This window comes from Aethalodelphis obliquidens, unplaced genomic scaffold, assembly GCF_003676395.1.
Source record: "Aethalodelphis obliquidens isolate GAN/ISIS:26980383/991018 unplaced genomic scaffold, ASM367639v1 scaffold86, whole genome shotgun sequence".
In the NCBI taxonomy this organism is placed as follows: domain Eukaryota; kingdom Metazoa; phylum Chordata; class Mammalia; order Artiodactyla; family Delphinidae; genus Aethalodelphis; species Aethalodelphis obliquidens.
Window position 1 is genome coordinate 4492344 of NW_020838030.1, and position 22771 is coordinate 4515114.

General features: G+C 43.0%; 1 protein-coding gene across 2 annotated transcripts in view; it reads left to right on the forward strand.

Moving 5' to 3' along the window:
• The window catches only part of SEC13 (SEC13 homolog, nuclear pore and COPII component), a 54315-nt gene that overhangs the window by 3741 nt on the left and 27803 nt on the right, over positions 1-22771 (forward strand). For both annotated transcript variants that reach the window (XM_027093833.1, XM_027093834.1), the window contains 3 exons: positions 7819-7934; positions 10919-11070; positions 11521-11654. In XM_027093833.1, the coding sequence (XP_026949634.1) occupies positions 7819-7934; positions 10919-11070; positions 11521-11654 (402 nt within the window). The remainder of the gene's footprint in view (positions 1-7818; positions 7935-10918; positions 11071-11520; positions 11655-22771) is intronic.

The following is a 22771-nucleotide window of genomic DNA, read 5'->3' on the forward strand; positions in this document are numbered from 1 at the left end:
ATTTTTTTATACAGCAAGTTCTCATTAGTTATCCATTTTATACATATTTCTGTATACATGTCAATCCCAATCTCCCAATTCATCCCACCACCACCCCCCTGCCACCGCTTTCCCCCCTTGGTGTCCATACGTTTGTTCTCTACCCCTGTGTCTCTATTTCTGCCCTGCAAACCGGTTCATGTGTACCATTTTTCTAGGTTCCACATATATGCGGTAGTATACGATATTTGTTTTTCTTTTTCTGACTTCACTCTGTATGACAGTCCCTAGATCCATCCACGTCTCTACAGATGACCCAATTTCATTCCTTCTTATGGCTGAGTAATATTCCGTTGTATATATGTACCACAAATTCTTTATCCATTTGTCTGTCGATGGGCATTTAGGTTGCTTCCATGACCTGGCTATTGTAAATAGTGCTGCAGTGAACATTGGGGTGCATGTATCTTTTTTTTTTTTTTTTTTTTGCGGTACGCGGGGCTCTCACTGTTGTGGCCTCTCCCGTTGCGGAGCACAGGCTCTGGACACGCAGGCTCAGAGGCCATGGCTCACGGGCCCAGCCTCTCCACGGCATGTGGGATTTTCCTGGACCAGGGCACGAACCCGTGTCCCCTGCATCGGCAGGCGGACTCTCAACCACTGCACCACCAGGGAAGCCCTGCATGTATCTTTTCAAAATATGGTTTTCTCTGGGTATGCGCCCAGTAGTGGGATTGCTGGGTCATATGGTAATTCTATTTTTAGTTTTTTAAGGAACCTCCATACTGTTCTCCATAGTGGCTGTATCAGTTTACATTCCCACCAACAGTGCAAGAGGCTTCCCTTTTCTCCACACCCTCTCCAGCATTGGTGGTTTGTAGATTTTCTGACGATGCCCATTCTCAGTGGTGTGAGGTGATACCTCATTGTAGTTTTGATTTGCATTTCTCTAATGATTAGTGATGTTGAGCAGCTTTGCACGTGCTTCTTGGCCATCTGTATGTCTTCTTTAGAGAAATGTCTATTTAGGTCTTCTGCCCATTTTTTGGATTGGGTTGTTTGTTTTTTTAATATTGAGCTGCATGAGCTGTTTATGTATTTTGGAAATTAATCCTTTGTTGGTTCATTTGCAAATATTCTCTCCCATTCTGAGGGTTGTCTTTTTGTCTTGTTTGTAGTTTCCTTTGCTATGCAAAAGCTTTGAAGTTTCATTAGGTCCTATTTGTTTATTTTTGGTTTTATTTCCATTACTCTAGGAGGTGGATCAAAAAAGATCTTGCTGTGATTTATGTCAAAGAGTGTTCTTCCTGTGTTTTCCTCTAAGAGTTTTATAGTGTCTGACCTTACATTTAGGTCTGTAATCCATATTGAGTTTATTTTTGTGAACAGTGTTAGGGAGTGTTCTAATTTCATTCTTTTACATGTAGCTGTCCATTTTGCCCTGCAGCACTTATTGAAGAGACTGTCTTTTCTCCATTGCATATCCTTACCTCCTTTGTCATAGATTAGTTGACCATAGGTGCGTGGGTTTCTCTCTGGGCTTTCTATCCTGTTCCATTGATCTATATTTCTGTTTTTGTGCCAGTACCATACTGTCTTGATTACTATAGCTTTGTAGTATAGTCTGAAGTCAGCGAGTCTGATTCCTCCAGCTCTGTTTTTTTCCCTCAAGACCACTTTGGCTATTCGGGGTCGTTTGTGTCTGCATACAAATTTTAAGATTTTTTTTGTTCTAGTTCTGTAAAAAATGCCATTGGTAATTTGATAGGGATTGTATTGAATCTGTAGATTGCTTTGGGTAGTATAACCATTTTCACAGTATTGACTCTTCCAATCTAAGAATATGCTATATCTCTCCATCTGTTTGTATCATCTTTAATTTCTTTCATCAGTGTCTTATAGTTTTCTGCATGCAGGTCTTTCATCTCCCTAGGTCAGTTTATTCCTAGGTATTTTATTCTTTTTGTTGCAATGGTAAATGGGAGTGTTTCCTTAATTTCTCCTTCAGATTCCTCATCATTAGTGTGTAGGAATGCAAGAGTTTTCTGTGCATTACTTTTGTATCCTGCAACTTTACCAAATTCATTGATGAGCTCTAGTAGTTTTCTGGTGGCATCTTTAAGATTCTCTATGTATAGTATCATGTCATCTGCAAACAGTGATAGTTATACTTCTTCCTTTCCAACTGGTATTCCTTTTATTTCTTTTTCTTCTCTGATTGCCATGGCTAGGACTTCCAAAACTATGTTGAATAATAGTGGTGAGAGCGGACATCCTTGTCTTGTTCCTGATCTTAGAGGAAATGTATTCAGTTTTTCGCCATTGAGAATGATGTTTGCCGTGGGTTTGTCATATATGGCCTTCATTATGTTGAGGTAGGTTCCCTCTATGCCCACTTTCTGGAGAGTTTTTATCATAAATGGGTGTTGAATTTGGTCAAAAGTGTTTTCTGCATCTACTGAGATGATCATATGGCATTTCTTTCTCAGTTTGTTAATATGGTGTATCACATTGATTGATTTGTGTATATTGAAGAATCCTTACATCCCTGGGATAAATCCCACTTGATCATGGTGTATGATCCTTTTAATGTGTTGTTGGATTCTGCTTGCTAGTATTTTGTTGAGGATTTTTGCATCTGTATTCGTAAGTGATATTAGTCTGTAATTTTTTTGTAGTATCTTTGTCTGGTTTTGTTATCAGGGTGATGGTGGCCTCATAGAATGAGTTTGGGAGTGTTCCTTCCTCTGCAGTTTTTTGGAAGAGTTTGAGAAGGATGGGTGTTAGCTCTTCTCTAAATGTTTGACAGAATTCACCTGTGAAGCCATCTGGTCCTGGACTTTTGTTTGTTGGAAGATTTTTTTTTTTTTTTTTTGCGGTATGCGGGCCTCTCACTGTTGTGGTCTCTCCCGCTGTGGAGCGCAGGCTCCAGACGCGCATGCTCAGTGGCCATGTTTCCTTTGCCTAGCCGCTCCGCGGCATGTGGGATCTTCCCAGACCGGGGCGCGAACCTGTGTTCCCTGCATCGGCAGGCGGACTCTCAACCACTGCGCCACCATGGAAGCCCTGTTGGAAGATTTTTAATCACAGTTTCAATTTCATTACTTGTGATTGGTCTGTTCATATTTTCTCTTTCTTCCTGGTTGAGTCTTGCAAGGTTATACCTTTCTAAGAATGTGTCCATTTCTTCCAGGCTGTCCATTTTATTGGCATAGAGTTGCTTGTAGTAGTCTCTTAGGATGCTTTGTATTTCTGTGGAGTCTGTTGTAACTTCTCCCTTTGTATTTCTAATTTTATTGATTTGAGTCCTCTCCCTCTTTTTCTTGATGAGTCTGGCTAAAGGTTTATCAATTTTATCTTATCAAAGAACCAGCTTTTAGTTTTATTGATCTTTGCTATTGTTTTCTTTGTTTCTATTTCATTTATTTCTGCTGTGATCTTTATGATTTCTTTCCTTCTACTACCTTTGGGTTTTGTTTGTTCTTCTTTCTCTGGTTCCTTTAGGGGTAAGGTTAGATTGTTTATTTGAGATGTTTGTTGTTTCTTGAGGTAGGATTGTATTGCTATAAACTTCCCTCTGAGAACTGCTTTGCTTCATCCAGTTTTCATTGTCATTTGTCTGTAGGTATATTTTGATTTCCTCTTTGATTTCTTCAGTGATCTCTTGGTTACTTAGTCACGTATTGTTTAGCCTCTCTGTGTTTTTGTTTTTTACATTTTTTTCCCCTGTAATTGATTTCTAATCTCATAGCATTGTGGTCAGAAAAGATGCTTGATATGATTTCAATTTTCTTAAATTTACGGAGGTTCGATTTGTGACCCAAGATGTGATCTGTCCTGGAGAATGTTCCATGTGCACTTGAGAAGAAAGTGTAATCTGCTCTTTTTGAATGGAATGTCCTATGAATATCAGTGAAATCTGTCTGATCTGTTGTGTCATTTAAAGCTTGCATTTCCTTATTAATTTTCTGTCTGGATCATCTGTCCATTGGTGTAAGTGAGGTGTTAAAGTCCCACACTATTATTGTGTTACTGTCGATTTCCTCTTTTATAGCTGTTAGCAGTTGCCTTATGTATTGAGGTGCTCCTATGTTGGGTGCATATATATTTATAATTGTTATATCTTTTTCTTGGATTGATCCTTTGATCATGATGTACTGTCCTTCCTTGTCTCTTGTAACATTCTTTATTTTGAAGTCTATTTTATCTGATATGAGTATTGCTACTCCAGCTTTCTTTTGATTTCCACTTGCATGGAATATCTTTTTCCATCCCCTCACTGTCAGTCTGTACGTGTCCCTAGGTGTGAAGTGGGTCTCTTGTAGGCAGCATATATATGGGTATTGTTTTTGTAACCATTCAGTGAGCCTGTGTCTTGGTTGGAGCATTTAATCCATTCACGTTTAAGGTAATTATCGATATGTATGTGCCTATGACCATTTTCTTAATTGTTGTGGGTTTGTTTTTGTAGGTCCTTTTCTTCTCTTGTGTTTCCCACTTAGAGAAGTTCCTTTAGCATTTGCTGTAGAGCTGGTTCGGTAGTGCTGTATTCTCTTAGCTCTGCTGGTCTGTAAAGCTTTTGATTTCTCTGTCGAATCTGAATGAGATCCTTGCCGGGTAGAGTAATGTTGGTTGTAGGTTGTTCCCTTTCATCACTTTAAATATGTCATGCTACTCCCTTCTTGCTTGTAGAATTTCTGCCGAGAAATCAGCTCTTAACCTTATGGAAGTTCCCTTGTATGTTATTTGTTGTTTTTCCCTTACTGCTTTCAATAATTTTTCTTTGTCTTTAATTCTTGCCAATTTGATTACTATGTGTCTTGGCAGGTGTCTCCTTGGGTTTGTCCTGCCTGGGACTCTCTGTGCTTCCTGGACTTGGGTGGCTATTTCCATTCCCATGTTAGGGAAGTTTTCAACTATAATCTCTTCAAATATTTTCTCAGGTCCTCTCTCTCTCTCTTCTCCTTCTGGGACCCCTGTCATGCTAATATTGTTGTGTTTAATGTTGTCCCAGAGGTCTCTTAGGCTGTCTTCATTTCTTTTCATTCTTTTTTCTTTATTCTGTTCTGCAGCAGTGAATTCCACCATTCTGTCTTCCAGGTCACTTATCCGTTCTTCTGCCTCAATTATTCTGCTATTGATTCCTTCTAGTGTATTTTTCATTTTAGTTATTGTATTGTTCATCTCTGTTTGTTTGTTCTTTTATTCTTCTAGGTCTTTGTTAAACATTTTCTTGCATCTTCTTCATCTTTGCCTCCCTTCTTTTTCCGAGGTCCTGGATCATCTTTTTTTTTTTTTTTTTTTTTTGCGGTACGTGGGCCTCTCACTGCTGTGGCCTCTCCCGTTTCAGAGCTTAGGCTCCAGACGTGCAGGCTCAGTGGCAATGGTTCATGGGCGCAGCCACTCTGTGGTATGTGGGTTCCTCCCGGACCAGGGCACAAACCCGCATCCCCTGCTTTGGCAGGCGGACTCTCAATTACTGCGCCACCAGGGAAGCCCCCTGGATCATCTTTACCATTATTATTCTGAATTATTTTTCTGGAAGGTTGCCCGTCTCCACTTCATTTAGTTGATTTTCTGGGGTTTTATCCTGTTCCTTCATCTGGTACAAAGTCCTCTGCCTTTTCATCTGTCTGTCTTTCTGTGAATGTGGTTTTCCTTCCACAGCTACAGAATTGTAGTTGATCTTGTTTCTGCTGTCTGCCCTCTGGTGGATGAGGCTATCTAAGAGGCTTGTGCAAGTTTCCTGATGGGAGAGACTGGTGGTGGGTAGAGTGGTGTTGCTCTGAGCATAGCTCAATAAAACTTTAATCCGTTTGTCTGCTGATGGGTGGGGCTGGGCTCTCTCCCTGTTGGTTGTTTGGCCTGAGGCGACCCAACAGTGGAACCTACCCAGCTCTTTGGTGGGGCTAATGGTGGACTCTGGGAGGGTTCACACCAAGGAATACTTCCCAGAACTTCTGCTGCCAGTGTCCTTGTCCCCACGGTGAGCCACAACCACCCCCTGCCGCTGCAGGAGACCCTCCAACACTAGCAGGTAGGTCTGATTCAGTCTCCCCTGGGGTCACGGCTCCTTCCCCTGGGTCCCCATGTGCACACTACTTTGTGTGTGCCCTCCAGGAGTGGAGTCTCTGTTTCCCCCAGTCCTGTCAAAGTCCTGCAATCAAATCCCACTAGTCTTCAAAATCTGATTCTCTAGGAATTCCTCCTCTCGTTGCCGGACTCCCAGGTTGTGAAGCCTGACGTGGGGCCCAGAACCTTCACTCCAGTGGGTGGACTTCTGTGGTATAAGTGTTCTCCAGTTTGTGAGTCACCCACCCAGCAGTTACGGGATTTGATTTTATTGTGATTGCACCCCTCCTACCATCTCATTGTGGCTTCCTTTGTCTTTGGATGTGGGGTATCTTTGCTGGTGAGTTCCAGCGTCTTCCTGTCCGTGATTGTTCAGCAGTTAGTTGTGAATCCGGTGCTCTCGCAAGAGAGAGTGAGGGCATGTCCTTCTACTCTGCCATCTTGAGCCAAACTCATAGTCAATCTCTTAACTTTTCTGAGCCAGCCCTATTTCCTCATAGCTAAGATGGGGAAAATTATGGATACGCTCCCTCTCTCTGTGGGTTCATCTTGGGGAACAGATGAGACAAAGTAGTAATGACTAACGTCTGCATGCTCACTGTGCATCACACCCCATGCTGAATACTTCTCATTTAAGCTTCATAACAACCCTCGAAGTAGATGCCATCATCAGGTCCATTTAAAGATAAGGAAACTAGGTTCAAGGGTATTAGGAAATTTTTCTAAGGTTGCACAGCAGGTAACTTGAGATAGGATTTAAATCTCTTAGGTTCTTTGCCGTACTTCCTCCCAAAGTGTGTGATAGCACTCTGCAGCAGCAGTGCTTCAGAAAAACACTTGCAGAGAAGCTCTGTCATAGCACCTGCCCTGCCTGCCTTCCAACAAGCCAAGACCCGGAATGGTGGAGGGGGTTGGCCTCCCAGGAAGAATCAGGATGTTTTCCTTGGGTAGGGAGGTGAGGAAGGAGTGTTGAAGCAGACGAAATGATTGCTTCCCTCTGAAAGGATGTGATTGCCCCTGATGACCACAAGAGTGACAGCTAATAGTTCCTGAAACCCCCAAGGCGCAACAGTGAAGAAAGTGTCATCCGTTGGAATAGGCAGGGCCAGCAAACAGGAGGGGCCAGTAAGTACAGTGAGGCAGCAGGTGGATTGGCTCAGAGGAGCCATCGCCCAGATGGAAAAGGAGCTGTGGACAGGGCCCAGCCCTAGGTCTGGATGGCCAGGCAGCATCGATGAAGTTGGTTCATCAGTGATGGGACCAGTGACATTTAAGGCATGAGTGGAGAGTCTGGGGTACTGGCGTGCATCATGGAGGACCTGATTGGGGCCTGCAGGCAGTCAGTGGCCTGCTTCTTTGGGTCAGCATTAGCCCTGGGTTCTGGCGCTGAGCCAAACCTCCCTGGCGGCCCACGGAGCCTCAGAACACAGTGGGGCGTGAGGAAGGAGGAAGAAGAGGGAAGCTAGGCAAGCTTCTCTTCTCCCATATACCCACCCTGCAGAACAGGACTGGGAAGGACTTCCCCTGTGATGTAAAGGGTCTAAAAGCAGCTGGGTGTGGTTTTTCTTGTCCCTTTCAGAAGGAAATTACCTGTCAGAGAAGTGAGAACGTTGACATGCTAGCTTCCTGCCTGATAGTGATGATTCTTTGAGGTTTGATTAACTTCAGGTGGATTCTGGTCCCTACTAGACTCAGTCCTGGTGACTGCCCCCACCCCACCCCGCTCCACCCAGCCTGCCGGCTTCCCGAGCTGTCCTCTCTTTGCAGCATGATGCCCAGATGGACTACTACGGCACCCGCCTGGCAACCTGCTCATCAGACAGGTCCGTCAAGATCTTCGACGTGCGCAACGGAGGGCAGATCCTCATCGCCGACCTCAGGGGGTGAGTGCAGCCAACCCCGGGCAAGGTCTCAGAGAGTGGGCTTCTCAGACATGGCAGGAAGGGCTGAGGGCCAGATCAGAGCAGCCCGCAGTGCAGTCAGCGGAGAGGACACCTGGTCCCAGCCAGCCGGCTGCCCTCATCAGGTATCCCAGGCCGATGGAGCCAGGAGCAAATCCCAATTCTGCCGCCCAAATGCCCACTGGCAGACCTGGGGCGAGGGAGTCAGTTATAGGCTCTCAGAGCCTCCACCCGCTCACCCCCAACACAGGCTGCCGCTGTCTCCACCCAGTTAGAGCCTACTTGCAACAAGCGTCCAGTGGCCACTGCTATTTTCAAAAGTGGGAAACTAACTTTTTTTTTTTTAAACAAGGTTAGCTACCACATGATCTAAAGTGACTCAAGGCTGGTGATCTAAGAATGTAATAGTAATGATATAAATCCCATAATTCTGCCTGTTTGCCCGTGGTAGGTACTCGGTGAATATTTGCAGATGTTTCATTTACCTTTCTCCCTGTTGAGATTCTTGAGATCCTGGCTCTCAGTCTTGTGGCCGCACTCTAGTGCTTTCCCTCAGTTCACTACCTCAGGTAGATGGGGTTCTTAACCTGGGTACCATGGATCTCCAAGTGTTCTGTGGGTAGAATTCAGGAGGTGGTGAACTGGGAAAGGGAAAACATTACCTCTTTATTTTCAGTGACACTGATATTTAGCATTTCCTTCAATTATGGCTATAGGCCAGGAACTACAGTAGTATTCATAGTACCTGTCACTTTGTTACCAATAGGAGTCATAGATTTTTGTTTTTAATAAATTTATTTATTTTTGGCTGCGTTGGGTCTTCGTTGCTGCACGCTGGCTTTCTCTGGTTGCGGTGAGCGGGGTCTACTCTTCATTGCGGCGCGCGGGCTTCTCATTGTGGTGGCTTCTCTTGTTGCGGAGCATGGGCTCTAGGCTTGCAGGCTTCAGTAGTTGTGGCTTGTGGGCTCTAGAGCACAGGCTCAGTAGTTGTGGCGCACGGGTTTAGTTGTTCCGCAGCATGTGGGATCTTCCTGGACGAGGGCTCGAACCCGTGTCCCCTGCATTGGCAGGTGGATCCTTAACCACTGCGCCACTAGGGAAGACCGTCACAGATATTTTTATATCACATTACAGTTGTTGTAGCTTTCTCAAAACAGCATTTATGCTCATCACTACTTTGAAGTTAGAATGGTTATTAGACTTGCCACTAGAGTTTGTTACTTAAAGCGTTAACAAAGAAGCACACGTATCACTAATAACAAATTGTTCTTTAACGTTTTGATAACTGTATATCAGTATAATTGGGTTTTCTTTGTAATCCTAGCTCTATGTATTTTTTTTTGTTTTTTGTTTTTTGTTTTTTTTGCGGTACGTGGGCCTCTCACTGTTGTGGCCTCTCCCGTTGCGGAGCACAGGCTCCGCACGCGCAGGCTCAGCGGCCATGGCTCACCGGCACAGCCGCTCCATGACATGTGGGATCTTCCCGGACCGGGGCACGAATCCGTGTCCCCTGCATCGGCAGGCGGAGTCTCAACCACTGCGCCACCAGGGAAGCCCTAGCTCTAAGTATTTTATCCATTATTCTGAGAAGGGACCATAACGTTCACCAGACTGCACAGGAGAAGTTAAGAATCGCTGACAAGTGGGTGTTCAGTACATGTTTGTGAATAGGTTAAAACAGACATAGCTAAGTCAGTAGCCGTTTCAGGAGATAGGCCTAGAAGTTCCACCTCTTCCTGAGTGTCAAGAGTCAAGTGACTCAGGAGCCAGATGCCGCCTTCCCTGCTCAGCAGCCCGTGGCTGAGCGGAGAGCTCTGCGGTCGAGGCCTGGCTGCCATCTGGGCATCATGCTGCAAAGAGAGGACAGCTCGGGAAGCCGGCAGGCTGGGCGGAGGGGGGTGGGGTGGGGGCAGTCACCAGGACTGAGTCTGCTGTCACTCGGTCCTCTGCTCTGCGTTTTTCTTCTGCTCTAAGTATGAAAAGTATTGGAGGGTAATAAATTCAGGCCCCCATTCTTTGTTCCCTCAGTTAAAATTACACTAGTTGTAGGACGTTTGAGTCTACAAGAGTTTCATTAGCAGCTCCTTTGTAGAGACTGGGGTTGGACCACTGTCCCAGCTGGAGGGAGGAGAACTCTGAGTGTCAGCAGTCCCGGGGTGGATGGGGGAGCAGGGAGCAGCACCAGAGCTAGCAGTCATCAAGCTTGTGTTTTTTCCTTTTCTTGTACCAAGCACTGTTGTAAGCTCTTTATTGAGTTATCACAAACATTTCCCTCGTGACCGCCATGTGAAAGAAGTCTTGTTGACACCTCTGTTAAGAGACAAAGCCAAAGAGAGGATATGGCCCTGGCCTAAAGTCAGGCAGCAAGTGAGTGTGGAATAGATGTGAAAGAGCCTGTCCCATCCCCTCTGTGCCATCCACCTCTGTGTGCTGGGTGCCCCCCGTTCTGAGGGACGGCCCCAGTACAGGGCCTGGCACAGGGTACGTGCTCAGACAGTGAACGCACAGAGATGGGAAGAGAAGAGAGAGACATGCCTGTTGATAAAGTTAAAAGAGTAGTGGTAGGTATCAAAGTGAAATAGTCACTGCCTCCTCAAGAAGGTGACTGTCTGGGAAGAGGAGTAGTGATTCATCTACAGATATATCCAGAGCACTTGTGGGGGTAAACCCTGGATCTGTTGGTGACTGTGCTGATGACAGTACATGTAGGCTATGCTGGCCACCATCTGGGGTAGGTGAGGGCTCTGCCATGTCGGGACAGAGGGGCTGACTCGCCTTCGGCCTCAGGGTCCTCACTGCCCAATGACGGTCCCTTTTGGAGTGACATTATACACGGCTCTCCTTTTTGAAATTTTTAGGCAGTTCTGTCCTGAGAAGCCATTCACTTCTGTCCAAAGTAGTGGCTGGCAGAGCACTGTGGGTTCCTTTGGCCCATTTGAGCAACCTCTGACCCTCTCCCCTTGCAGTCATGAGGGTCCTGTGTGGCAAGTGGCCTGGGCCCACCCCATGTATGGCAATGTCCTGGCATCCTGCTCCTATGACCGCAAAGTCATTATCTGGAAAGAGGAAAATGGCACCTGGGAGAAGACGCATGAGCACACGGGACACGACTCCTCAGGTACACTGAGTGTGGCGGGAGAGGGCGGCGGGCAGAGGGGCCCTGGGGGAGAGGGGGAGGCCTCTGTCTTGGCTAACCCTCGGCTTTCCCCTTGTGATGCTCGTCATTTGTCCCCTGGGCTTTGGTTGCTTTTCTGTTACTCTTTCCACAACAGAGGTAAGGCCTTAAGACCTAAAGCCAATCCAAAGCAAAATGAGAAAAGCAAAGACAACATAGCGAGATTTTTGGTTTTTTAAGGTTTATTCATTTTAAGTACTGGCCTTGTTCTCAGATTATAAGATAGGCTTTAGTTTATGATGATATTAGTAGTGGTGGGTTTTTTAAATCTCCTTAATTGACAAAATTACAACCTCCCCCGGTGATCCCTACAATTTTCTTTTTTAGAAATTTAGTAAAACAGTAAGTCTCAGAACTGAAAGTCTGCTCACTGTTCTTCCCTCCTTCCTGCAGTAAACTCTGTGTGCTGGGCCCCCCACGACTACGGCCTGATCCTAGCTTGTGGGAGCTCAGATGGAGCCATCTCTCTGCTGACTTACACCGGGTTGGGCCAATGGGAAGTGAAGAAGATCAACAATGCTCACACTGTAAGTCACACCCTTCCTGTGTATAGGGGGTAGCTCTGTGGCCTTGCCTCGTGTCCCCTGTTCACTCCTTAGAGCGTGGCAGGAACAGTGTCACTGCTGTGCGGTGGGCCAGGGGAGGGGGCTGCTGATCAGACATGCTTGGGAGAGCAGCTCTGAGCCTCTCTGCTCTGAAGCCAGTCAGGCTGCATCCAGGGAGGCCAGGCTGCACCAGCCTCATTCAGCCCATGGCAGGGTTGGCACTGGTTCCTCCAAGTCAGGGAGGACCAGGGCACTGGCAGGGTGGCAGCAGTAGGCTGCCTCACTGCCACCCTTGCTATGGACACCTCAAGTTGACATGGCCTGCAGTGGTCATTGGGACCCCTGGAACTGAGTGGTGTTAAAAATCATCATAGGGGGCTTTCCTCGTGGCGCAGTGATTGAGAGTCCGCCTGCCGATGCAGGGGACACGGGTTCGTGCCCTGGTCCGGGAGGATCCCACATGCCGCGGAGTGGCTGGGCCCGTGAGCCATGGCCGCTGAGCCTGCGCGTCCGGAGCCTGTGCTCCGCAACGGGAGAGGCCACAGCAGTGAGAGGGCCGTGTACCGCAAAAAAAAAAAAAAAAAAACATAGGAATTTAGTTCTCTACTTATAGTCATTGGACATTAAGGTTAAAACAGTCAAGAAAGCACAGTGGGGCTTCCTTGGTGGCGCAGTGGTTAAGAATCCACCTGCCAATGCAGGGGACACAAGTTCGAGCCCTCATCGAGGAAGATCCCACATGCTATGGAGCAGCTAAGCCCCGTGCGCCACAACTACTGAGCCTGCACTCGAGAGCCCGCGAGCCACAGCTACTGAGCCCGTGCACCACAACTGCTGAAGCCCGCGTGCCTAGAGCCCATGCTCTGCAACAAGAGAAGCCACTGCAATGAGAAGCCCACACACCACAATGAAGAATAGCCCCCACTTGCCGCAACTAGAGAGAGCCCGCATGCAGCAACAAAGACCCAATGCAGCCAAAAATAAAATAAAGTAAATTTAAAAAAAGAAAGAAAGAAAGCACGGTGGACAGTGAGGGGAAATCTCACATTTCTTGAGCGTCTATTGTATGTCATGTAATCCTCTCAAATGTTTGTGAATGAAAGAAAAAATAACAAATGTACAGATTTGCAAGGTCGCCAGTCCTGTTCTCATTTTATGATTAGGTAAGTGAGGCTTAGAAAAAGTAAGTGACTTAGAGAAGGTACTGTGCTGAGGTTAGAATCCTGGAATCCATCTACCTTCTGTCTACACAGCAGTCCAGCTTTCATGGCCCCAGCACTTCTGAAAACTACGCAGATGGAAGTCAGCAGCCCCAAGTTTGACACTGTACTTCTGCAGTTCTCAAATTCACGGGGTCCATAGCCTGCCCAGCCTTCAGGGCCCCAGGAGCCTGCCTCAGGGTCTTGTTACTTGGGACCCTGTGATCCCCATCTGCTGACTAACTTGCAAAACTGAATAGGCTGAGAGGCTTCTGGGAAGATGGTGGGGAATGGCAACATAGTGCTTGAGTCTTTTCCAGTCTTTGCATAGAAACCAGCAGAGCAACTAGGTAGCAAAACCAAAACCTCCTGAACAACAGTTAACAACAAAATTGGGTAGCAAGGTATTTCCACAAACTCCAAAATACAAGCAGAGAGCAGTGGACCACCGACAGCCGCGAGACTGTGAGGTATTGGCATCCGAGCAGGAGGAAGAAGTAATGCGATGCCTTCCACCACACCTGAGGAGTACCCCCAGAAGAGCCAACAGGTGTTCACTGGAAAGCATTGCTGGCCAGTTGGCAAACAGCAGCTGTTTGAGAACAGGAATTTTGTACTTCTGTTTGTAACTTTTTTTAAAAGTAAGATAAAATTCACATATCATAAAATTCACCCTTTTTTAAAAGTATACAGTTCTGTAGTTTTTAATATACTCACGAAGTTGTACAACTCTCACTGCTAGTATCCAGATCTTTTTCATCACCCGAAAAGAAACCCCATTAGCAGTCACTCTCCACCCCACCCTACCCCTAGCCCCAAGCAATGCTAATCTGCCTTCTGTCTGTATGGACTTGCCTATTCTGGACATTTCCTGTAAATGGAGTTATACAGTATGTGGTCTTTTGTGAGTGACTGCTTTCACGTAGCATGTTTTCAAGGTTCATCCATATCATAGCATGTATCGGTGCTTCATTCCTTCTTATGGCTGAATAATATTCCATTGTGTGAATATACACATTTTATTTTGCCATTCATCAGCTAGTGATCATTTTCAGCTATTATGAATAATGCTCCTACAAACATTTGTGTGTCCGTTTTTGTGTTTTGAACTTTCTTGGGAGTAAAATTGCCAAGTCATGGACTCTCTGTGTTTAACTTTTTGAAGTACTGCTAACTGTTATCCAAATTAACTGCACCGTTTTACATTCCTGCCAGCAGTGTATGAGGATTTCAGTTTCGCCACATCCTTGCCAACACTTGTTGTCTTCTTTTTTTTTTTTCTTTTTGTCTTCTTTTTGATGATAGCCATCCAAGTGGGTGTGAAGTAGTACCTTATTGTGGTTTTGATTTGCATTTCTCCAATGACTAATGGTGTTGGGCATCTTTTCACGTGCTTATTGGCTATTTGTATCTCCTTTGGAGAACTGACATGGGGCCTGGGGGTTGCATGACCTCATACCAGGTGAGCGCAGGGGGCCCACCAAAAGAGAGACTAAAGGGACTTGGAGAAATCGGACCCTCATGACCCACTGGGCTTGCTTCCACAATAGTGCCTCTTGTGAGCAGAGGGACACAGAGCCAGAGGGGGACACACACTAAAAGGAAAGAGAGGATATAGACCAGAGCGGGGGAGAGGAACAGAGCCATGAAATCCCAGAAGCAAGCTGTCACATTTGTTACTACTACACAAAAACAGACACTTCTGAACTTAGAAAGGCTTTCCTGAACCTCATTTGATCAGGAAAACTAATTTCACTTAAAAATAACAAAGAAGGGCTTCCCTGGTGGTACAGTGGTTGAGAGTCTGCCTGCCGATGCAGGGGACACGGGTTCATGCCCCGGTCCGGGAAGATCCCACATGCCGCAGAGTGGCTGGGCCCGTGAGCCATGGCCGCTGAGCCTGCGCGTCCGGAGCTTGTGCTCCGCAACGGGAGAGGCCACAACAGTGAGAGGCCCGCGTACCGCAAAAAAAGAAAAAAGAAGTATTTGAGGTGAAATCTCAGAAGTTTTCCTTTAAGAAAGTTTTTTCCTTTAAGAAAAAATGAATATGCAGAATAACATTCTCACGGGCAGTGAAAGAAAGACATGCCCACAAAAACAACCAGTTGTCACCCGCTATTTCCAGTCAAGCTAAGAGAGTTTTTTTAAATAACATAAGACATTTAAAAATAGCATAAATCAAAATTTGAAAGACTCAGAAGAAATGAGGTGACAGAACTCAGGAAAGAGTTAGAAATTAAAAATTATTTCATAAATAAAGACTAAACTAGAAGGAATACCAGAGCAAATAAACACAACAGATAATGCCTTAAGAGAAATAGTGTGAAAAGGGAAAAAAGAAATAAAAAGATTTTGACAAAAAGTGAAGACAAGCAGAGATCAAATGTGAATATTAGGTGTCCAGAAGAAGAAAACAGAACAAATACTAAAAACTGATTCAAGAAAACTACCTTAAAATTTAAAAACCATATTTGAAACTACATATTGAGAGAGCGTACCCTATACTTAAGACTATCAACCCAGAATCACCAGCAAAAAGGCCTAAGTATAGTGAAATTACTGGCCTTAAAGGAAAAAAAAAAAAGTCCTTTGGGCATCTAGGCAAAAGGAGCCATGTAACTTACAAGGGAAACAATTGGATTATCTGGCTTTTCAACAGCAATGATCTGTGCATGAGAAAGTGGAGAACACATTTACAATACTCAAGGTAAGAATGTGTGAGGCAAGGATTTATAACTAGCGAAGCTGACTTTCAAGTTCACACAAAGACTTAAATACCAAAGTTCATAGCAACTTTAATAGCCAAAACCTGGAAATAATCCAAATGAGTATGAACAGGTGAATGGGTCAACAAATTGTGGTATATCCGTACTACAGAAATGCTACCTCGCAATAAAAAGAAATGACTATTGATAAACGCAAGATAAATGAATTTTAAAATAATTATGCTGACTGGAAAAAAATCAGACAATGTACATACTGTGATTTCATAGTATGGAAAAGCAAACTGTAGTGACAGCAGATCAGTGGTTGCTGAGCGTAGGGAGGTGGGCAGCACAGATGGATTGCACAGGGATTCCAGGAAACTTGGGGATGATAGATGTGTTCATTCTCTTCTTTACCAGTAATTATCTTTCTAATCACTTCTTTTTTTTAATTGAGGTATTAACTAATCACTTCTTTTTTTTCTTGAGGTATTAACTAGTCACCAAGCTGTACATCACATCCCTATGACTTACTTATTTTATAACTGAAAGTTTGTATCCATTCAGCCAGTCTGTGTCTTTTGGTTGGAGCATTTAATCTGCTTATGTTTGAGGTAATTACTGATATGTATGTTCTTATTGCCATTTTGCTAATTGTTGTGGATTTGTTTTTGTAGGTCTTTTTTCTCCCCATCCTCCTTTGGTTTTCTCTTGTGATTTGATGACTAACTTTAGTGTTGCGTTTGGATTCCTTTTTCTTTTTTGTGTGTGTGTATCTATTGTAGATTTTCAGTTTGTGGTTACCATGAGGTTTTGATATAGCAGTCTATATATAAACAAGGTTGTTTTAAGTTGCTGGTCTTTTCATTTTAAATGCATTTCCAGTATCCTCCATTTGTCCTCTCCTCTTCTCATGATTGCTGGTTTTGATGTCATATTTGTGTGCGAATGATTTCCTACCTTTACTGTATGTTTGCCTTTACCGGTGAGCTTTTCTATTCGTAATTTTCCTGTTTCTAGTTGTGGCCTTTTTTTCCCGCACCTAGAGAAGTTCCTCTACCATTTGTTGCAAAGCTGTCTGGTGGTGCTGAAACCTCTTAGCTTTTGCTTGTCAGTAAAGCTTGTGATTTCTCCATCGAATCTGAATGAGAGCCTTGCTGGGTACAGTATTCTTGGTTGTAGGTTCTTCCCTTCCATCACTTTAAATATACTGTGCCACTCCCTTCTGGCCTGCAGGGTTTCTGCTTAAAAATCAGCTGATAACCTTATGGGAATTCACCTTGTGTGTTATTTTTTTTTCCCTTGTTGCTTGTAATATTTTCTCTGTCTTTAATTTTTGTCATTTTGATTATTATGTGTCTCAGCCTATTCCTCCTTGGGTTTATTCTGCCTGGGACTCTGCACTTCCTGCACTTGGGTGACTGTTTCCTTTCCCATGTTAGGGAAGTCTTCAGCTATTATCTCTTCAAATATTTTCTCAGGTCCTTTCTCTCTCTTCTCCTTCTGGGACTCCCATAATATGAATGTTGCTGCATTTAATGTTGTGGCAGAGGTCTCAGACTGTCTTCATTTCTTTTCATTCTTTTTTCTTTATTCTGTTCCGTGGCAGTGATTTCCACCATTCCATCTTCCAGCTCACTTAACCGTTCTTCTGCCTCACTTATTCTGCTATTGATTCCTTCTAGTTTATTTTTCATTTCAGTTATTGTATTTTTCATCTCTCTCTGTCCTTTAGATCTTCTAGCCCTTTATTAAACATTTCTTGTATCTTCTCAGTCTGTGCCTCCATTCTTTTTCCAAGATCTTGGATCATCTTTACTATCAGTACTCTGAATTCTTTTTTGGGTGTATTGCCTATCTCCAATTCACTTAGTTGTTGTTCTGGGGGTTTATCTTGTTCCTTTGTCTGGGACATATTCCTCTGCCGTCTCATTTTGTCTAACTTTCTGTGATTGCGTTTTCTGTTCTGCAGGCTGCAGGTTTGTAGTTCTTCCTGCTTCTGGTGGATGAGGCTGGTCTGAGAGGCTTCTGCAGGCTTCTTGATGGGAGGGACTGGTGGACGGAGCTGGGTATTGTACTTCTGGTGGGCAGGGCCAGCTGTGGGCTCAAGAAGATTTTAGGCAGCCTGTATGCTGATGGGTGGGGCTGTGTTCCCGCCCTGTTGGTTGTTTAGCCTGAGGCGTCCTGGCACTGGCGCCTATAGGCTGTTATAACTGAAAGGTTGTACCTTTTGACCTCTTTCACCCATTTTGCCCATCCCTCATCCCCACTTCTGGAAACCACCAATCTGTTCTTTGTATCCATGAGCTTGGGGGTTTTTATGAATTTCACATGTAAGTGAGATCATACAGTTTTTGTCTTTTTCTTTCTGACTTATTTCACTTAGCATTATGCCCTCAAGGACCATCCATGTTGTTGCAGATGGTAAGATTTCATTCTTTTTTTATGGCTGAATAATATTCCTGTGTGTGTGTGTACACACCCCACCTATTTATCCATTCATCCACTGATGGACACTTAGCTTGTTTGCATATCTTGGCTATTATAAATAATGCTGCAGTGAGGATGGGGGAGTGCAGATATATTTTGAATTAAGGGGGTTTTGTTGGGGTTTTATTTGGTTTTTGGTATTAATAGCCAGAAGTGGAATTGCTGGGTCATAAGATAGTTCTCTTTTTCATTTTTTGAGGATCCTCCGTACTGTTTTGCATAGTGGCTGTACCAATTTACATTCTCACCAACTGTGCACAAAGAGGTTCCCTTTTCTCCACACTTGCTGTTTCTTGTCTGTTTGATAATAGCTATTCTTTTTTTTTAATATTTTTATTGGAGTATAATTGCTTTACAACAAAATGAATCAGTTATATATATACATATGTTCCCATATCTCTTCCCTCTTGCGTCTCCCTCCCTCCCACCCTCCCTATCCCACCCCTCCAGGCGATCACAAAGCACCCAGCTGATCTCCCTGTGCTATGCGGCTGCTTCCCACTAGCTATCCACCTTACGTTTGGTAGTGTATATATGTCCATGCCTCTCTCTCGCTTTGTCACAGCTTACCCTTTCCCCTCCCCATATCCTCAAGTCCATTCTTTAGTAGGTCTGTGTCTTTATTCCTGTCTTACCCCTAGGTTCTTCATGACATTTTTTTCTTAAATTCCATATATATGTGTTAGCATACGGTATTTGTCTCTCTCTTTCTGACTTACTTCATTCTGTATGACAGACTCTAGGTCTATCCACCTCATTACAAATATCTCAATTTCGTTTCTTTTTATGGCTGAGTAATATTCCATTGTATATATGTGCCACATCTTCTTTATCCATTCATCTGATGATGGACACTTAGGTTGTTTCCATCTCTGGGCTATTGTAAATAGAGCTGCAATGAACATTTTGGTATATGACTCTTTTTGAATTATGGTTTTCTCAGGGTATATGCCCAGTAGTGGGATTGCTGGGTCATATGGTAGTTCTATTTGTAGTTTTTTAAGGAACCTCCATACTGTTCTCCACAGTGGCTGTATCAATTTACATTCCCACCAACAGTACAAGAGGGTTCCCTTTTCTCCACACCCTCTCCAGAATTTATTGTTTGTAGATTTTTTGATGATGGCCATTCTGACTGGTATGAGATGATATCTCATTGTAGTTTTGATTTGCATTTCTCTAATGATTAGTGATGTTGAGCATTCTTTCATGTGTTTGTTGGCAGTCTGTATATCTTCTTTGGAGAAATGTCTATTTAGGTCTTCTGCCAATTTCTGGATTGTGTTGTTTGTTTTTTTGTTATTAAGCTGCATGAGCTGCTTATAAATTTTGGAGATTAATCCTTTATCAGTTGCTTCATTTGCAAATATTTTCTCCCATTCCGAGGGTTGTCTTTTGGTCTTGTTTATGGTTTCCTTTGCTGTGCAAAAGCTTTGAAGTTTCATTAGGTCCCATTTGTGTATTTTTGTTTTTATTTCCATTTCTCTAGGAGGTGGGTCAAAAAGGATCTTCCTGTGATTTATGTCATAGAGTGTCCTGCCTATGTTTTCCTCTAAGAGTTTGATAGTTTCTGGCCTTACATTTAGGTCTTTAATCCATTTTGAGCTTATTTTTGTGTATGGTATTAGGGAGTGATCTAATTTCATACTTTTACATGTACCTGTCCAGTTTTCCCAGCACCACTTATTGAAGAGGCTGTCCTTTCTCCACTGTACATTCCTGCCTCCTTTATCAAAGATAAGGTGACCATATGTGCGTGGATTTATCTCTGGGCTTTCTATCCTGTTCCATTGATCTATCTTTCTGTTTTTGTGCCAGTACCATACTGTCTTGATTACTGTAGCTTTGTAGTATAGTCTGAAGTCAGGGAGCCTGATTCCTCCAGCTCTGTTTTTCGTTCTCAAGATTGCTTTGGCTATTCGGGGTCTTTTGTGTTTCCATACAAATTGTGAAATTTTTTGTTCTAGTTCTGTGAAAAATGCCAGTGGTAGTTTGATAGGGATTGCATTGAATCTGTAGATTGCTTTGGGTAGTAGAGACATTTTCACAATGTTGATTCTTCCAATCTAAGAACATGGTATGTCTCTCCATCTATTTGTATCATCTTTAATTTCTTCCATCAGTGTCTTATAATTTTCTGCATACAGGTCTTTTGTCTCCTTAGGTAGGTTTATTCCTAGATATTTTATTCTTTTTGTTGCAATGGTAAATGGGAGTGTTTTCTTGATTTCACTCTCAGATTTTTCATCATTAGTGTATAGGAATGCCAGAGATTTCTGTGCATTAATTTTGTATCCTGCTATTTTACCAAATTCATTGATTAGCTCTAGCAGTTTTCTGGTAGCATCTTTAGGATTCTCTATGTATAGTATCATGTCATCTGCAAACAGTGACAGCTTTATTTCTTCTTTTCCAATTTGGATTCCTTTTATTTCCTTTTCTTCTCTGATTACTGTGGCTAAAACTTCCAAAACTATGTTGAATAAGAGTGGTGAGAGTGGGCAACCTTGTCTTGTTCCTGATCTTAGTGGAAATGCTTTCAGTTTTCACCATTGAGGACGATGTTGGCTGTGGGTTTGTCATATATGGCCTTTATTATGTTGAGGAAAGTTCCCTCTATGCCTACTTTCTGCAGGGTTTTTAAATGGGTGTTGAATTTTGTCGAAAGCTTTCTCTGCATCTATTGAGATGATCATATGGTTTTTCTCCTTCAATTTGTTAATATGGTATATCACGTTGATTGATTTGCGTATATTGAAGAATCCTTGCATTCCTGGAATAAACCCCACTTGATCATGGTGTATGATCCGTTTAATGTGCTGTTGTATTCTGTTTGCTGGTATTTTGTTGAGGATTTTTGCATCTATGTTCATCAGTGATATTGGCCTGTAGTTTTCTTTCTTTGTGACATCCTTGTCTGGTTTTGGTATCAGGGTGATGGTGGCCTCGTAGAATGAGTTTGGGAGTGTTCCTCCCTCTGCTATATTTTGGAAGAGTTTGAGAAGGATAGGTGTTAGCAGTTCTCTAAATGTTTGATAGAATTCGCCTGTGAAGCCATCTGGTCCTGGGCTTTTGTTTGTTGGAAGATTTTTAATCACAGTTTCAATTTCAGTGCTTGTGATTGGTCTGTTCATATTTTCTCTTTCTTCCTGATTCAGTCTTGGCAGATTGTGCATTTCTAAGAATTTGTCCATTTCTTCCAGGTTGTCCATTTTATTGGCATAGAGTTGCTTGTAGTAATCTCTCATGATCTTTTGTATTTCTGCAGTGTCAGTTGTTACTTCTTTTTCATTTCTAATTCTATTGAGTCTTCTCCCTTTTTTTCTTGATGAGTCTGGCTAATGGTTTATCAATTTTGTTTATCTTCTCAAAGAACCAGCTTTTAGTTTTACTGATCTTTGCTATCGTTTCCTTCATTTCTTTTTCATTTATTTCTGATCTGATTTTTATGAGTTCTTTCCTTCTGCGAACTTTGGGGTTTTTTTGTTCTTCTTTCTCTAATTGCTTTAGGTGCAAGTTTAGGTTGTTTATTCGAGATGCTTCCTTTTTCTTAAGGTAGGATTGTATTGCTATAAACTTCCCTCTTAGAACTGCTTTTGCTGCATCCCATAGATTTTGGGTTGTCGTGTCTCCATTGTCATTTGTTTCTAGGTATTTTTTAATTTCCTCTTTGATTTCTTCAGTGATCACTTCGTTATTAAGTAGTAATTGATATCTAGTCTCATAGCATTGTGGTTGGAAAAGATACTTGATACAATTTCGATTTTCTTAAATTTACCAAGGTTTGATTTGTGACCCAAGATATGATCTATCCTGGAGAATGTTCCATGAGCACTAGAGAAAAATGTGTATTCTGTTGTTTTTGGATGGAACATCCTATAAATATCAATTAATTCCATCTTGTTTAATGTATCATTTAAAGCTTGTGTTTCCTTATTTATTTTCATTTTGGATGATCTGTCCATTGGTGAAAGTGGGGTGTTAAAGTCCCCTACTATGAATGTGTTACTGTTGATTTCCCCTTTTATGTCTGTTAGTATTTGCCTTATGTATTGAGGTGCTCCTATGTTGGGTGCATAAATATTTACAATTGTTATATCTTCTTCTTGGACTGATCCCTTGATCATTATGTAGTGTCCTTCTTTGTCTCTTCTAATAGTCTTTATTTTAAAGTCTATTTTGTCTGATATGAGAATTGCTACTCCAGCTTTCTTTTGGTTTCCATTTGCATGAAATATCTTTTTCCATCTCCTTACTTTCAGTCTGTATGTGTCTCTAGGTCTGAAGTGGGTCTCTTGTAGACAGCAAATATATGGGTCTTGTTTTTGTATCCATTCAGCCAATCTGTGTCTTTTGATGGGAGCATTTAGTCCATTTACATGTAAGGTAATTATTGATATGTATGTTCCTATTCCCATTTTCTTAATTGTTTTGGGTTTGTTATTGTAGGTCTTTTCCTTCTCTTGTGTTTCTTGCCTAGAGAAGTTCCTTTAGCAGTTGTTGTAGAGCTGGTTTGGTAGTGCTGAACTCTCTCAGCTTTTGCTTGTCTGTAAAGGTTTTAATTTCTCCATCAAATCTGAATGAGATCCTTGCTGGGTAGAGTAATCTTGGTTGCAAGTTTTTCTCCTTCCTCACTTTAAATATGTCCTGCCAGTCCCTTCTGGCTTGCAGAGTTTCTGCTGAAAGATAAGCTGTTAACCTTATG